General features: G+C 31.8%; 2 protein-coding genes across 3 annotated transcripts; one reads left to right on the top strand and one right to left on the bottom strand.

The window, feature by feature from the left end:
* The first annotated feature begins 3,102 nt into the window (after positions 1-3,102).
* Positions 3,103-8,075, top strand: LOC103494139 (LEAF RUST 10 DISEASE-RESISTANCE LOCUS RECEPTOR-LIKE PROTEIN KINASE-like 1.2). Of its 2 annotated transcripts, none has more exons than XM_017045938.2 (4): positions 3,103-3,411; positions 6,487-6,519; positions 6,615-6,902; positions 7,008-8,075. In XM_017045938.2, exons 1-4 carry the CDS (start codon positions 3,258-3,260, stop codon positions 7,940-7,942), a joined length of 1,410 nt encoding a protein of 469 aa, XP_016901427.1. In that variant the 5' UTR covers positions 3,103-3,257; the 3' UTR covers positions 7,943-8,075. The 2 variants fall into 2 exon arrangements, with proteins under 2 accessions (XP_016901427.1, XP_008453431.1); XM_008455209.3 differs by lacking the exon at positions 3,103-3,411 and adding an exon at positions 4,186-6,354.
* A 32-nt stretch (positions 8,076-8,107) lies between these two features.
* Positions 8,108-11,620, bottom strand: LOC103494140 (glycosyltransferase BC10-like). Its single transcript, XM_008455210.3, has 2 exons — positions 10,934-11,620; positions 8,108-8,851 (listed from the first exon to the last, which is right to left on the bottom strand). The coding sequence occupies exons 1-2, from the start codon at positions 11,462-11,464 to the stop codon at positions 8,207-8,209; spliced, it is 1,176 nt and encodes a 391-aa protein (XP_008453432.2). The 5' UTR covers positions 11,465-11,620; the 3' UTR covers positions 8,108-8,206.
* Positions 11,621-18,211: the final 6,591 nt, after the last annotated feature.

Raw genomic sequence — 18,211 nt, forward strand, 5'->3', positions numbered from 1 at the left:
AATTCCACGAGTATGAGAACCTAAATCACAAACAACAAAAATACTCGTGTGATTTAACTAAAGAAAATCATGAATAAATCCACAAAAGTGTATATCTCCAACAACATCAACAAAAAAAAAGTCTTAACCTCATTAATGTATTTAGTATTACTAATTAGAATGTTCTATAGAAATTTGAAATCAGTTTCGACTCAAAAACAAAGAAATATCAACCTCAATAACTAAAAAAGAAAAAAAAGAGGTATGGTCTCACCTTTTACATTGTTTTTAAACTAAGGTTAGAAGATGATTTTTGTCAAGAAAAGGAAAAAAAATAAAAATAAAAAAAATACCTCATTAATCAAAGTTTATGATGGAATATAAAGAAATGAACATTTGATGTGAAATTTTAATTTTAGTTTTTGTTATGTAAAGTTGAATTATTGGGAATGGATCCCACTTGAGCTGGAAGTGCTTTAATTCCAAGCCCAAAGTGACACACCAATTTGGACCATTCATTTCCACAAATGCTTTTTGGTTCCTATTTTCGGAAATTGCCTCTTCCCCTTCGGAATCGCCAAAAAAACAAAATTAAAAAATATTATCACAATTACATAATTTTCAACTTCTCAAATTTTATCCAATTTTTAAATTTTATGCTTTCCTCTCATCAAATCTTATTGAAATTATTTTTTCTAATTTGACTACAAATTTAAATCCTACTTATAATTTTAAATATATATATATGTGTGTGTGTGTGTGTGTGTGAAAAGTGAAAGCCAACCTAATTTTCAAAAGTAATAATAATAATTGTTATGTATGGGTAGCATTTTATGTTAGGGATGTTTACAAGAAAATTCCAAATGTAGATAAATTTTAGGGTAAATTAAATAAATTGATCTCTCAACTTTGTTCTATATTAAAAAAAAAAAACCTTTTTTTTTAGGATAAGTTGTAATATTATATTATATATAACTTATTATAAACACTTTAAAATAAGGATTTGAGACGGAATACTTTAAATTTTTAGATAGAGAATGGAAGGTTGAATCATGTGGCGGTGATTCAAAATTTTTAAGTAATTCTAAAGTTTCAAATTTTTTTTTAATACCACGACTTTTGAAGATATAGAAACAGCTTTTAAAACGATGACAAAAGTTAGAAACTTCACGTTTTATCCAAAAAAAATTTAGTTCGTACATATTATGATCAATGATTATTGAAACTAATACTCCCATTTCATTTATAAAATAAATAAATAATTTTTTTTCAAAAAACTATCACATGACAAAATTTTAGTACGATAAAAAAATACCATATTACCTTGACTTAATATGAGTCCTACTAATATCTTTTTAAAAATGAAATGGAACACGTTGATATTGAATATGTGGTCCGCAAATACTTCTGAAAACAAAAAGTACAGGTAAACATGATAGATGATCGAAAAACCGAGTCGATTGACCAAAGCAAACTGAACAGAAAACGGTTGATCAAAGATAAGGAAAAGTTCGATCAGAATTGAGTTGGAAAAATCCAAACTGACAATATTTTTAAAAAAAAAAATAAAAGGGTTAAACCTACCTAAACCAATCACCGGATCAACCAACCAACAACCAGTTGCATTTATTCATGGTTGAGATTCAGTTAAAACATTTATTAAACCGAAATTTTAATAGGTTGGATAGCAATTTGATCGAAAAATCGATACCCCAACAAAAAGTATGATTATCAAAATTTGGGGCGAATAATGACCTTTGTATGATTGTTATATATACAGAACTGATTGTTATTAGACTAATAATTTCATTTAACAAGACCACATGGCAATCATTGACTCAAAAAACACAAGTAGCTAATTCCACTTGGTTTTTTTTTTTATTTAATTTTTTGTGTCTTAGGTTTATAAATATTTAATGTGCTTTATCTTTGTTTTAGTTCCTTCCCTTTTATTAAATGATAGTGATGTATTCATTAAATATGCATTAAAAGGCCCCCATACATTTAATATTTCTTTTGTTTGCATTTCTTTTTAAATAATTTTGTGATACTTAATTTGTTTTTATTTTCACATCCTTATGTTGAGATCCAATTATAACATAACTAGATTACCATTTTAAAACCTTTAGTAATCTATTTGTTTTCTTTTTTTCTTTTTCCTTAAAATTAATTTTTAAATTAAACTTTCTTAAAATTATGCAGAAAATCTAAAAATGAAAAATAAAATATTTTAAAAGCAAAAACATAAAATAAAATCAGTTCCATACTTAAAGAAAATACATTTTTTTAAAAAAAGATTAAATAACAAAAACAACTAAAAATATGTATAAATATAATAAAGTGTTAGAGTCTATATCTATGTCTAACACAAACTATAGTCTAAAATTATCTAAACCGTGAAATTTTAGTTTTTTGTTGTTACATTAAAAAATATTTTTTATATAATTAGAAGCGAAATTTAAATAAGTATCGCTATTAAAGAAAAGGGATTAAATTTGTAATTCTAATCCAAAAATATTAAACGTAACGATCATAATTCAAAAGTAGCGAATCCACTCATATTTTTTATGAATTGAGTGGTGGAGATTGAGTTTATTGGGACATTAATTAAAGAAAAGAAAAAGAAAAAGAAAAAAAAGGAATAGAAAGTGAGAGGAACCTCAGCATGGAATGGTATGAAAATAATTGAGGAATTGAGATTAAGATGGGAAGGAGAAGAAGGTAAGGGAAGGGGTCCCAGAAAGTATAGAGAAATGGATTCGATGGGGCCAATATGGAAAACCCTACTACTACTATTCACTTCCAAATTGACATTTTTGTACTTTAGTTTACCATCATCATCCAATTTTAATTTACAACCATTCTTCTTCTTTGTGTCCAAAGCTCGAACAGGATCCCGATGCCTTTTTATCTGTAACACATGGATGCTTCACACATCCAAAAACATCCAAAAATACATAACTCGTTTAGTTGAGTTTGTGCCCCCAATAAAAACGATCGGCCTAAAGGGTAGGAAAGTGAAGAATTGGGCTGGGAAAGCCCAACCCAAAATAAACCATGAGAAGAAAGCCCATTATTATTATTATTATTATTATTATTATTATTATTTGATGTATTTGGAAAAAAGATAATAATGGATGGAATGGTCATGGCGGCCATAGACAAAACAAAGACACACCAAATTTCACCTTCTCCCTCTTTCTTCTATTTCTCTTAATACTCTCTTCTCTCTTTCTTTCTCTTAATCATTTCTCTCTCTAAAACACTTCAGAAAAACAATGAATAAGTTCCTTTTTCATTACCCCACCGCACTCTTCCTCTTCGCCACCGCCTTCCTCCTCCTCCTCCTCTTTCAGCCGTCTCTCGCCGAAGACGATTTACCTGACTGCCCAACTGGTCTCCGCTGTTATTTTCCATCGCCTCCTCCCTCAGGTATAATATTTATATTTCATTATCTATCTCTTCCCTTCCTTTTTCTTTTTTTCTTTTCCAATTATAAGGCCTTCTTCTGTGATTCCTAACTTAACTTCATAAATCATCAAATAATTATAACTTCGCTATTTTGTTTTATAAATTCTGTACCGATTTCTATTGTGTTCTTATCTTCATCTTCATTTTTTTTTTAATGCAAAGTTTATTTTATTTTAGTTTCAAACTGTTTGCATTGGGTGAAGTAAGAATTTTGGTATAAAGATATTAAGACGACGTAGAAAAAAGACTTGGGGGCTGAAAAGGCCAATAGCGCGTTTTTGAAGTGTGAGAATTTGGTTAGTCAAAATTTGGACACAAAGGCGGCTCATTTTTCTTCGTTTTCTATTGCGTTGACCCAGTCAAACCTTTGACTCTCTACAATTTTATATTTATTTGAAACCCCAACTTCTTCATATTTTGTATTTTCCTTTCAAAAAGTAAAAAAAATTAATTTATCGAAAGGTAAAAAAAAAAAAAAAAAAAAAAAGAAAAGAAGAAGAAGAAGTTAGGGTTGTTTTAGACATACTAGGTCAAATTATTTCTAATAATTAATTAAGAGGATCAACTCTCAATTTTATTTCTTTGTTTGAACTTAGGAGAACATAAATAGTGCATATTATAAGGGTTTGGTGTGACATAAACTCTTTCTCTCGTCTTCAACTCTCTCCTTTTATCTATATTCGTCCCTAGAGCAAGTTCATAAGATTAAGCGTAAGAATGTGTAAGTTAGTTAATTTATTATGATGTGTTTAGTTTAGTTAAGTTCGAAAATATTAATTAATTATTTATCTCTTCAAGCGGGTGGTGTGGGAGTATTTATATATCAAGTTTGTCCTTGACTCTTGCTTGAGATAAGTAGAGAAGATTTGGCCCTTGAAGTTATAGAGTGCTAACGGCAAGCTCGTCTTGATCTTTTCGTTTTGGTGAAATGAAATGAACTTAATTTAGTTCGTTTAGAAGCTAAGGATTTGACTTTTATTTTGAGACGTGCAAACTCTTATATGCTGACTTTAGGGAAGCCTACTTGCAAATTTAGGTCTTACCTTTGGACGACCCTAAGTGACCCTTATTTATTTTTTAATCTTCTTCGTCATTTGAAAATTAATTTTTGTAGGTGGTAGGAGGGAATGAAAAACAATTAGGTTTTAATTCTATCATGAGATTTAGAAATTGATCCAACTTGCGATGCCCATAGTTTTCATTTCAAAATTAGTGGTTTTATAGATTTAATTAACCAAGATTCCAATAAGGAACATTAGAGTTAATATCTAATTATTTTGCTATAAAAACTCTAGTATTTAACTATTAGCAATTTGTTTTGTTTATGATATTAATATGCATTTACCCCATATCCCACCTCTGTAAATAATTTAAATTAGTAGGTCAAATTGAATATTAAAAATAATAAAAGATTTCCAAAATTTAATGGAGTTTAACCTATGTTCAAGTCCACATATGTAAAGTAGGTATTATCGATCAAAAAATGTACGACTCAAGTTTTGTATCACATATCGGTTAAACACGCCATTTCAAACAATTATTGTTCACTACTTCTTCTTTATAGAAAAGTGAATTTTTTGTTTTCTAGTTGTATATCACTTAGTTTGTGATGGGTAAAGAAGAAAACACAAAGATTAATTTGATAAGAAAAGTTTAACGTATTATTATGATATGATGCATGTAATACCCATATTAGTTGACTATCGTGTCATGCACCAACAATTTTATTATTAACGAATCATTTTCCTTTTCTCTAGATTTTCTTTGTTCTTCAACTAACCAAACCTTCCCCCACTTGAAAAACCATAGGAGTCTTCCTCTACCAAATCTTCATTTTCATAATGACAAATTTTGTCCCTATCTTGTCCATTTGTTCTCCCTCGTTTCCTGTCATTTTAATAGTAATATTCCCAATTTCGATGGGCAGTTTCGTCAAAAAGCACATCCACTCAAAATCTCACAAATTTCAGCAATTCAGCCATTTGATCTTAAAAAACAATTCTTTTGTTTATGAAATATGGGTAGTTGTTGAAGAACCGGTAAAGTTTCCCACTTGTTTTTCTTTTTTGATTTCCTCTCTCTTTTTTAACAAATTAAAAAACCTTCTGCAAAGATTTCCCATTTCTCCTCATCTTCATTCTCTTCACCCTCTTCTTCCCATGGCTTTCAAACTTCAAATCCTCTTCAAACCATCTCTTGTTTGTTTCTTTACATTCATCTTCTCAACTTCAGCTTCTGAAACATTCAAGGACTGTGAGCCAAGAAATTGTGGACATGGCCCTGTTATAAAATACCCCTTTTGGATTGATGGTGTGCAAGATTCTTCCTGTGGATACCCAGATTTCAAAATCAAATGCTCCAGAAAGTACCCTGTTCTTGAGATTTCCGATGACATTTTTATCGTGGAAGACATTTTTTACCAAACCAATTCGTTTTTACTGGTGAGTGCCGCAGCTTACGACGATCAACATTCGTGTCCATCTCCCTCTCATGGCATTCGTCTAGATGGAAAACCATTCCATTCTACTTCAGAGAATGAAGATTTCTTCTTCTTCTATGATTGTCCAAAAGTGTACAAAGATTACATCTATGAACTTAACTGTACTACCAACAAAACCCACTTTTCTTTTGCTACTTTCCACAAGGATCTTCTGGAGTTTCAGAATTTTCCCTTACAGTCGTGTCCTTCTTCGGTTCGTGTTCCTATTCGCAAGAACTTGACTGCTAGTGTAGCTGATTTGAGGGAAATGAGTTATGTTGAGATTTGGAAAAGGGGTTTTTTCCTGAATTGGAATGCACAAGATTGCAGCAAATGTGAGCGAAGTGGTGGTTATTGTAGATTGGAAAACTATAAGTTTGTTTGTTCTTGTAGCGATGGACTTCATTCCCATAGCTGCAAACATGGTATTTTAAGATTGTGTTATCACGAACTGATGAGAATATATTGACATTCTTTTGTTTTGGGTGTTTGAACGTGTTTGATGTTTTTTTTCTTTTGTTATGTTTAGGCTGACGTTTTTGAGCTTAATGTTTCAGGAAATGGCAGGACAAGGAAAAAGATTATCATCGGTAACAAATGAACCTAATTTGTCTTTTCCTCCTCTGTTCACATGTTTGCCTCTTTGACAATTGATTAAAAGTTTTATTGATTTGATTCAAATCAGGGGTATGCAGTAGTGTTGGAGCTTTGCTTTTAATCTTTCTTGTTCTTGGCATCTGCTACCTATATCGTCAACGTCGTCGTAGAAGGTCTCATGCGTTGCCATATGTGCAACGAAGCATTTCATCAAATCCGTCAAATCCCACAAATCCATCTCCTGTGGAAGAAGTTGAGAATGGAGGTACCTACTTGGGCGTTCAACTCTTCTCCTATAAAGAACTTGAAGAAGCCACAAACCATTTTGACTCCAACAAAGAGCTTGGAGATGGAGGCTTTGGCACTGTGTATTATGGTAAGAGCAGCCATTTAAATCTAGTTTGAATCTTTATTTATGCTTGTCCATAAGTTGGTGATTGTTTTTTTATTAATCTTTTTGTTCATATATGTATCTGTTTAGGCTTACTCAAGGATGGGCGTGCCGTTGCTGTCAAACGGTTGTTTGAAGGTAATTTTAAGAGAGTTGAGCAGTTCATGAATGAGGTGGAGATCCTTGCTCGCTTGCGTCACCGCAACCTTGTTTCGCTTTACGGTTGCACCTCGCGCAGTAGCCGTGAGCTTCTGCTTGTGTACGAATACGTCCCAAATGGCACGGTGGCTGATCACCTCCATGGAAAACTAGCAAAGTCTGGCAAGCTTCCATGGTCTACAAGAATGAAGATTGCTATAGAGACTGCAAGTGCTTTGGTGTATCTTCATGCTTCTGAAATCATCCACCGTGATGTCAAAACCAACAACATTCTCCTCGACAACACCTACTGCGTTAAAGTAGCCGATTTCGGATTGTCCCGTCTCTTCCCACTCGATGTCACACACGTTTCCACCGCTCCACAAGGCACTCCTGGCTATGTCGATCCAGAGTACCATCAGTGCTACCAACTCTCTGACAAAAGTGACGTCTTCAGCTTCGGTGTGGTACTTGTTGAACTCATATCCTCAATGCCTGCTGTTGACATCACAAGGCATAGACAAGAGATCAACCTATTCAACATGGCCATCAACAAGATCCAAAACTGCGCACTACATGAATTCGTCGACCCATCGCTCGGTTTCGAATCGGACTACAAAATCCAAGAGATGATAACCAGCGTAGCCGAGTTGGCGTTTCGATGCCTGCAAAGTATGAAAGACGAGAGACCAACAATGATGGAAGTTCTCGACACTCTTAACATCATACAGAAACAAAACGCCGACAAGGTAACAGATCGAGAGGCCGACATTTCAGACGATGCTGTATTGCTAAAGAATGGCTATGGATCTTCTCCAAGTTCCATGTCTGTATCTTGGGTTAGCAGTAACACCTCAATAGCAACCAATGAAACCATCAGCTCTTAAATCCCTTCCATTATTCCCTTATCATTTTGTCAACTACTTCATCTTCATCTTCCTCATCAATCTATTACACTGATGGGTCATCATATATTTCTTTTATATACTTATTGAATTGATTCTTTATTCTTTATGTTCACTTACAACACTATACCATATAAGAAAGGAACATAATAAAGGGCAGTTTTTTACTGAACCCCATCTTATGAAATCACATATAAAAGAATCATACAAGCTCAAAATTCAAAAGGGGAATGAGTTTATGCACATCTAACGATTAAAATGCATGAGCTTAGGAGCAAACATAAGTAATCTATTCAAAGAATTAGCCATGAATTTCCTAGCAAACAAATGACAGAGATTAGTTTTAACTCCATTATACTCGCAATGGCTACCACTCCTCAGCCTCTGAAGCAATTCAACGGTGACATCGGTTCTGATGAACCGGGTCGGATGCGCGCCGCCTCTGGACCAGTCGACCCAAGTCAAGGTCCGGTTGGAGTTGGACTTAGAGAATCGGATTCCGACAAAGGTTGGAAGGTAGTGCTCGTCCATGTAACAAGAAGGTTTGCAGAATTTTTGGAAGACGGGGAAATACTTTTGATCGGAGACGACTTGGGAGGCGATGGTTCGGTCCATTTCGAACCATTGGGAACCCTTACGCCATTGATGGAGATTGATTATGGGGCGCATTTTTGGGCTGTAGCGGCCTCGGCCCACTGGGCCTGGAAGGTCATAGGCCTCGATGAATGTGGACTTTGAGTCCATTAAGTAATTGTAAATGGTGGAGAAATTGAATAGAGGAATGCATGATTCGGAGAGAAGGATGAATCTTTGGTTGGAGAAATCTAATAATGCATTTGCTAGTAGCCTCCTCTCTGCCTCCATCATGCTTGGTTCTCCCCACTTCACTCCCTAAACACGACACGTCAAGTAGAAATCTTTTAGAATCTCGAACGAAAATGACAGATCTAGTTTTATGATTTAGATCTTTTTCGTGTTATTTCATATAGACATGAAAAATGTTAAAGTTAAAATTGTAATTTACAAAAAAGAAAAGTTTTAAGTTATGATTGTTGACACATATTTTACATCTGTATACTATTTTTGCAATTTGAAATGAGTAGGAAGACAACTCATGACACCTATTATGTTTTATGAGCTCTTCATCTACTAAATTTATCTCTTGCCCTATCAACAAGTCATCAAATAATTTCTTACCCTATCAATAAGGAAAACTTTGACTTTTGGTTTCCTGATAAATTAATGAAAACAAATACACTGTCAAACTTTGTTTTATTTCAAAAGTTGTAATGTTGTTTTTGACTTTGTCTAAAATCTACTATTAGGAGTAGAAGGATTTTGAATGGAAATTGAGATATGCACACCACATTATCTTTCTACGTCTCTAATTCCATTCAAAATTCTAAATAATTTATATCTCGAATAAATAAATATATCAAGTCTTAATTTTTCTTAAAAAAAAAACTAGCTCAACCAACTAGCATTAAACATAATATTATATTTTTCTCTTTTGAAAACATATATTCAATCTCTTATCCTATGTATTATAATAAAGAAATTAAACATCCGAATTTTACGACATAAAATGACTATAAAGGCCAACCGATAACGGTGCAACGCTCTTTTCGTTCATATTCTTCTTTCCTCCCAACAAGAAGCAAGGAAAAAGGGGGAAGAAAGAAAGAAAGAAAGAGAAAACAAAAGGGTTTGATACTTGTCTTTGGGTGAAATATAAATTTTCACATGACAAAGGAAGAAGAGGCATAAAGAAAAGAATGCAAAAAAGGTTTGATGATCAATCCTCAAAACCGAAAGGGAAATTATTCCATCACAAATAATAATTTTCTTCCACTTTCTTAATTAAGTACCCTTCAAGCAATTGCATGTAAAGTATCTCCCCCGAAATAATTAATATATTATATATATACATATATTAATTAATAGAGAATGTGGGATATGATAATTAAAAAAAAAAAAAAAACATAACGTATGTGTTACATTAAATTATGAAAAAAAGAAAAAGAAAGAAACAAATAAATAAGAGTTAGTGAGGTTAATATCCCACGAAAGGAAATTAAAAGAAAGCTTTGGAGAGAAAAAGTGTTAATTTCAACAGAAATGATTATTTTAGAATATTTCATACGTTGAAAAAAAGCTAATATTGGTTGATATAATAAATAAAATTACTTTATAAAGTGTTAATAAATAATTACCAAAATAAGAAAACTCATCATTTATATTTGTATGTATACACACATATATATATACAGCTTTCATTTTCTTCAAAAGCCAACTGTATTTGTGATTGTGCATGGGTCAAATTGCAAGCAATCTCAATATAAATAAAATTTAAAAACTATCTTAAAAGTATAAAAAGATAATACAATTTTTTTAAAAAAAAAATCTAAGATTAAATAAATATAAATTTTATTAATTTTGACCTAAAAATGAATAATTAAAGAAAGACAAGGTTTTGCATGAACAAAACTTCACATAATATATTTTAACATATAGTAACGTAAAAGAAAAATGAAAAGATCATTAATTTATTTCTATTCTCATTTAATAAAAGTTAGAAGGATATGATATTGATTAAGAAATCACTACCAAAAAATCTACTTAAAACATATTTAACAAAATAATAAAACACAATAGTTAATAAGAGTAAATGCAAGAATTAACCATTAAGATTAAAATAATAATTTGGAAAAGAATTAAAACTCAGTTCATGTAATTTAAAAAGTGCTAATTTAATAATAATGTGATCAAATCTCATAAATAATTCATGTAATTTGATAAATTTTTATATGAAACTATTTATAAAGTTTTTTCATTAGACATATAAATTAATGGGATTAAATTTGCCTTTAAATTTAAAATGTAATGAAAATATAGGAGTAGAAATAGAAATTAATTTGAAAGCATGAGACTGAAAGAAGAAATGATTAAGAAAAGTAGTGATTGTTAACGGACCTTACTGGGGATTGAGCGGCCGTAGAAAACAGAAGAGGAATCGACGGTGGAGTTGGAGGAAGGACTCCGATGAACGTAAATAGAGTAAAGTCCAGCGTACCCTTTAAAGAACAGTTCCCAAAGCGGAGCCAAACTGACTCCGTCTTTCGTCAGAAACAAGAACGCGATCTTCCGCCGTGACGTCTCCGTCGAAGGTAATTTCGGAATCCGGCGGGGAACGAGTGAGGCCCTCCATAAAAGCTCTTCCTCCGTCATGTCGTGGAGTGCGGGAGGAGGGTTTAAAAACTCCTTCAACCCAACCCGCGAGGGGGGCGGTGGTGGAGAGGAGGGGGGAGGGGAGGGAGAGGGGAGTTGGAATTGGGTGAAGGTGAAAGGGAGGGAGAGAGGGGAGGAGAATTGGAAGAAAGGGAAAGGGAAGAGGAAGAGAGTAAGAGTGAAGCCGGCAGCGAGGCCGGCGGCGAAGAGGAGGAGGGGAGAGAAGAAGGATTTGAAATGGAGATGGAGTTTGGGATTGAAGGAAGAGATCGTCATTGAATGAAATGGGAATGGAGAATGAATAATTTGTGTGCTGTGTTTTTGTCGTGAGGTTTTATTGAAAAAAGGATGAAGAACTCAAAAGGTAAGAGATGATGGGGAAACAGAGGAGGAAAGGACAACACACGGATACCTCTCCTTGACATCCCTTTTTGTAATGTTAACTATTAAATGCTTCTCTCTAACATTTTTGCTCTAATCTTCTACTACTCTTATTTCTTCTACGATTTAATAGGTTGAAATAGATATTATTTGTAATAGGTTTCTTGATATGGACAAAATGAACGACATTTAAGTGAAAACTAATGTTATTTAATCCCCTTTATTTTTTTCAATAAGAGTACAAGTTGGACAACTCCAACCTCAATAACATACATATATTGTCGGTTTTTTTTTTTTTATATATATATATATATCAACAAGCAAGATAGAAGTGAGATAAAGAGATTTGAAGCTCCGACCTTTAGAGAGGTAATACGTGACAATTATCACTTACCATCTAATTATCTTCACTTTGATATGTATTAATTGAGTTATGTTTAGGGATCGGTATGTTTGTCCCTAAATACAACAAAGAAGAAAAGATAAGAAAAATTAAGGTGAAGACAAGTGGAAAAACAAGTATTTTCTTATTAGGGTAATTTTCAATTTGAAATTCAATCGAAGCTAAAACATAAACAACAAAATTACTCCTGCTCGAACAAAACTACGGTAATGAAAATCATGAATCGAGACAACCAATCGTTGAGCTTCATTTAAATATTTAAGCTTCTAAAAAATAATGTGAGATAATCAAATAATATTCGGTTAATTCACGTGTTAATAACTATTGTAATAGCTAGAGATGACAGCAGAAGAGAATGACACAAGAAACTTTGGTAACCCAGTTCGGCTAATGATGTCTACATCTGGGGAGCTGCACACAGTCCTGATGAGTAATTTTATTAAGATTTACTTTCATTCAAAATACATAGAAACAACATATAAACTTTGTTCTACTATAGGACTATTTAACATGCTCAATAGCTTCAGACTTTAGGCTCCCCCTGAGTGCATGAGTGAATCTTTCAGACGATATCTTTATACTCTATTGAAGTTTCTGCTGTGAGCACTCAAATAACTTCTTGATCCTTTTTATTGCTCATCATATAAATCAACTTAGATCAACATCCAAAACCTTTAGTCATAAGATCGCACTACCTTTTCGTATCTGCAACTTCTATGATTGATTCGTACCTACAGCTTCAGCAATCTGACAATTGTTATTTCGTCGACCTTCAATAATGTATACTTTTTACGTTTTTTCGTCGGTCACCCTTTTTCGATAACCATCTTTATATATATATGACTTAGGGGTCTTTTAAAAAATATAAAAAAGCAGCAAAATATTTATACTCTATAGAACAATATGGAAAAAATCCAGAGGTTCACTGTGTAAAATACCAATAATGCACCGTCAACCACGATGTCAACAACGTGCGCCTAATATTTTTGCGATCGTTTAGATTTGGTTATTGTTTGATACGCGATCGTTTAGATATGGGTACAATTGGTAAGTTATAATTTATTTAGAAAGAAAAAAGAAAAAAGTGTAAATTGTAAACGTGTGTAAACAGCAAAGCAAGAACGAAGCAATCACTTCGTACATCTTATTTAAACGTTAAAACAAATTGGATTTATTTAGTAAATAATTAATATCTATTATTATTATTATTATTATTATTATTGGTCTAAGCCACCATGGGCGACCCTCACGGCGTCTTCGTGAACATACCAATAAGCAGCAGCCATCAATTCAAAAACAATACATTTCTTCTTCACTCACTTTGCAACTCCTCCCTTCAAACTTTGTTACATATATAAACATATAACTATTTTGTTTTTATTTCTTATTACTATTTGCTTTTCATAATTACCCATACAGGTGCATTCGTTCAAACATATAAAAGGTCTTGTAATTTTGATTTTGTTGGTCTTATTTAACATTTTTCAATGGTAATTGATGTTATTAGATTTAAGTTGATAAAAAAATAAAAATAAATAATAATAATAATAATAATAATAATAATTTAAGAAGGATTAACTTAGAAAAAAATTTCATTAGTTTATTGAAATGGTTGTTGCTGATATGAACGTAACATTAACACTATGGTTTAAAAAAAAAAAAAAAAAAAAAGACATTTCATTGAATTGGTAAATTTGAATTAATTGAAAAATAAGTAAAATGATGGATTTAGGGAAATTTATGGGCTGATTTTCACCATACGCGCATTGGGCTGATATACGAGCTTAAATGGGCCCTAATTGGGCCGCTTTTCTGTTGGGCCTCGTTTAAATTAGAGCTGGGCCGTTCTTTGATTGGGTCTGGAATGATCCGATTTTGTAAGGAAAGGAAACTGCGTTGAAGTCCCTGATCTTGGGTGTGGATAAAGCCTTAAATTTGTTTGCGTTTCACTAAGTTTAATCAAATATATTTTTTCCAAGTCAAATCAATGAGATAAAAAGTATCTATACGCATGTTAATAACATATAATTTATGCGTTACATGAGAGTGTATATAAATCTAGGATTGAGTACGAGTATTTAAAATTGACAAAGTAAGCTTTAGCTCAACTGTAGTTAACATAATTATTTTCACTTGAGGTTAAAGGTTTGACTTTTATTTCAATATTGTTGTTCTAACAAAGTAAGTTCGAAGAATTTGAGAGTTTTTAAAGAATTTAAATCTCTTTACCTATGATTTGGACCCCAATTGACACCATATTTGCTTTTTTTCTTTTTTTCTTTTTTTCCAAAAGGAAACCTACTTTCTCTCCATTTATTACCGTAGTTTTTGTCTTTCTTGTAACATCGTTGGATATAATTAAATTCAAGAAACAAAACAAGTATTTAAAGTTTTCAAAATTTTGGCTACGTTTCAAAACATTGATATAAAGTATATGCTACTTTTCAAAAGTTACAAATAAAAGACTAAATTGTTACCGAACAAGATATTAATTATTTGTTCTCAAATGTAAGGATTTGTAATAGGGTTTGAAGATAGTTTAAAAGGGAAGAAAACATTTTTGGTTCTTAAGTTTTAGATCTTGTTTTTATTTAGTCTATATGTTATAAAATATTACATTCTTAATCATTAATTTTGAAATTTACTTTAAGTATTTAGATGTCAACATGCTACGATTTCATTAGACTTTTATTTCAGGGTGATCCCTATGTTTCAAAATTTTCACTTTTAATCTTGATTATTCATTAAATACTTAGTTTTCAATCCATGAATACAACAATGTCTATGAATTTACTTAAAAGAATTATAATTAATTAAGTTTCACAATTTCGTTATCACTACTAAAATTAATTTTAAAAAAAATTTAGAAAAGACTTCAGAAATACTCATGAGGGACTTTTAATTTATGGACGACCCTTAGACAAATCTTAGAGCAACCATGGAGTAGAGCTCAGACTAAGAGGACCAAAGGATAACTTCAAAAGAACCATGGAGAAGGTCAAAGCAATAACGAAGCAACTCAGAGAACTCAACGGAGAACCTTCTATTACCTTGGAAGATCGACCTCAAAGGATATGGAACCATTAGGATGTGATATTAGTTATCATTTTGAACAGTGGTCTTCTAATCATCCAACAAACAAATATTAAGTCAAAAGTTTCATAAATTCAAGAGAGGCTATTACGAGTCCAAATATTAGTTAGACATGCTAACTTGTACAAACAACCAAACAATACGTACGCTAAAATTTCTCTACATTTTTCTTTACCATCAAGCTCTATACTCCCATATTTAATACAAACTTGATCGATAGAGTGGCGGTGGCTTGATTTTCTTTGTTAGAGCACTTACGCCATTTCCTAAAACCAATACAAATGCGTAGTTGATCCGTTTCTTTGGCATCGACATTGCCTCATTTAAAAAATATTACATCAATTGTTTGAAATCTTCTCGGTTATGTGGATTTGTAAACGTGATCATTATGCTCTTGCATCTTATGTAAATGAAGATAGAATATGGTGCAAATTAAGTTGGTCTTCCAAGGAAGGGAGACAAATGCTTCATGAAGCGGATTTCCAAAGTCTTAAAATGTATGTCTTTGACGTTAGTGGAGCTAATGACTCACATGTCACACACACAAATATCATCCACACTAAAAATTGTTCAATGGTAGTTCTCATACTTGAAGTGTATGTACTTCTTAATAGATCTTCGAACGTTCAAAAACAAAAAGCTACAGCCTCTTGCTCTTCTAATAATCATGATCATCATAGAATTTTTTTTGAACTGTTTTTGTATTTTGTCTCTTCTACATTTATTTGTGCAAATTTGGTAGCCATATTGTAGTGTGACCTCCATTAATAAATTCTTTATCCACACAACGACATTAGAACATATACGTATACGTATGTTTAATTTGAAAAGTTTAAAGAATATGACTTGTATACACACAAAACACCAACTTTATATACAAAATAATTTGAATTTTCAAGTCAACTGCTTTGAAAAGGGGATAAGAAACTAGAAGAAAATAGTAAGGTGGGGTTGTGTTGGTGTTGGTTGCCATGTCTATGGCCATCATACGTTAGAAATGGAAAGATGAATCTAATACCAATATGATAGTTTGTGGATAAGAAAGCTTAGCTTCTTTATTAATCATTTTGGTCAACAACAAAAGACAAAAAGAATGATAATATGTTTTCTGAATCAATTTCACTTTCTCATGTCTGTTACTTAATCGATTATCTTATAAAAAAATTTATAATTTTTCTTGATATGAATGTACTTACATAGTTCAACTAATCAAAATATTGCTCAAACGTTTTTAAAGGTCTCATTCAAATCTTTTTATATAAACCTCTCTACGATATATTTTTCTTATAGAAAAAAATACGAGAGTCCTTTTCGTTTAATTAGAGAGGAAGTGATCATATCCTTCCTTTGACAAGACCCAATTAACTAAAGAAGTATGGTCTCTTTAGGTAACAATGCAAGTGGACGAGTTTATTTTTTAAGCTTTGGTAAGAATGTATGGCCTCTCCATATATATTTAATATGATCATTAGTTTGATAACCTTTATTGACAATTAATCACCAATGGTTCTAAGAAATATAATTACTTTATTGATAAGATTCAAAACTAGAATAAGATTGGTATTGTCTACAACAAAGATAAAAGAAATTTATATTGTATTGTTAGTGATGGATCGAGAAGAAGAAAAAGAGGTAGGGTTTGGGAAGTCCTCGTTCGCTATATTGGCGAATAGAAAATAAAATAAAATAAAAGACCATATTAGTTTTGTGAAATAAATAAAATTGGATCTAAAGTATCCTCAATTAAACGCAGAATATATAAGTAGAACAAAAGAATCACGACGAAGATTAAATGAAACAAAAAGAAACATATGGAAATAATTTTAGAGGTAAATAGTATAGTGCGTTTTGTGAAAATATAGCTTATCTAAAGGAATATGAATTATGATGACGTTGAAGTGTGTCTCTAGTTAAAGTGGAAGAAAGGAAAAGAAAGTGAGTCAAAAATTGTGAGATGAAAGGAGAGCAATTTGACTCATTTTGATTAGGGCACTTAAAAGTGTTGTGTTGATGATAGATGAGTTACCAATTTTGATCTATATGGATAAAAGTATATATATAATGTTATGTAGTGCAATCCTAGTGGATTCATCAAATCAATATTTTGTTGTTGCAACAAAAAAAGAAAGTTAGAGAAAATAATGTTACTAAACTTTAGAACTTAGAGAGAGACATAGGTGGAAATATTGATGGGCTCAACACAAGATATCCCATTTGTGTAAAGTCTATAAGGTAAGCTATTGTGTGGCATGCATATGAAATCCTAGATTGTCTCCTTCCTTTTTCACTTGAGGTGACCACACTAAAACCAAAACTAAACAATAAATCTAACCTAAAATAAAACTTTAAATATACTGTTTTATTTTAGTTTCTATACTCGTACACGTTTGTAGTCGTCCTGAAACTTCTATATCTATATATTTATATATAGTTTCACTTTTCAGTTAATGTATGCAAAGTTCCTTTCATACATGTGTGTTTCCAAGCTTACCACACTCTAATGCTTAAGGTAGTGCGACATAGAGTGCATGGATCAACTAAGCACATAAAAATAAGGTCGGATATCTCTCCTTGAGAGATTATTTACTCTTTTAATTTCCTTTAATTAGGGTTGTCTAATGTCCTTTCTTTGACAATCATATATAATTTTGTAACTGATCTATATATTGATATCAAGATGGTTTACAATGCTTGGAGGTACAGAGAGTCAAATCGAACGTGACTCAGTTATTTCTCGATTGACATGCATACATATATCTATATTCATACACACACACACATAAACTTAATTTCACTTGAGTCTAGGCCTACGAATGGACTTTGGATGGTGTTTGAAAAGCCTGAACAATTTCAAATGTTTAGTTTTAATTTATGTATTTTCAATAGATTTCAAATATTAATCTTTTATCATCATCTAAATAATAAGAATAATTTTCACTAAAGAGAGAAATGAAGGTGCATGAGTTATTTGAAACGTATAAAGAACTAAAATAAAAATAAATCCACGAAGATTAATTAAACGTTGAGATTCGTAAAATGATAATTTTTTTCGAAAGAGAATTTAAAAAAATAAAATAAAATGAAAAGGGTAAAGAAGGTTGTGGAACACTTATCTTTGAACTAAACCAACATGGCAATATCTCATT

Source organism: Cucumis melo, chromosome 2, assembly GCF_025177605.1.
Source record: "Cucumis melo cultivar AY chromosome 2, USDA_Cmelo_AY_1.0, whole genome shotgun sequence".
In the NCBI taxonomy this organism is placed as follows: domain Eukaryota; kingdom Viridiplantae; phylum Streptophyta; class Magnoliopsida; order Cucurbitales; family Cucurbitaceae; genus Cucumis; species Cucumis melo.

Bases quoted from the DNA above. Each gene is read 5' to 3' on its own strand.
- LOC103494139 (XM_008455209.3), top strand. From the start codon at position 5,292: ATGACAAATTTTGTCCCTATCTTGTCCATTTGTTCTCCCTCGTTTCCT. The intron at 6,355-6,486 runs GTATTTTAAGAT...TTAATGTTTCAG, and splicing joins TTCCCATAGCTGCAAACATG to GAAATGGCAGGACAAGGAAA. The intron at 6,520-6,614 runs GTAACAAATGAA...GATTCAAATCAG, and splicing joins AAGGAAAAAGATTATCATCG to GGGTATGCAGTAGTGTTGGA.
- LOC103494140 (XM_008455210.3), bottom strand. From the start codon at position 11,464: ATGACGATCTCTTCCTTCAATCCCAAACTCCATCTCCATTTCAAATCC. The intron at 8,852-10,933 runs GTCCGTTAACAA...TGTCGTGTTTAG, and splicing joins GCCGCTCAATCCCCAGTAAG to GGAGTGAAGTGGGGAGAACC.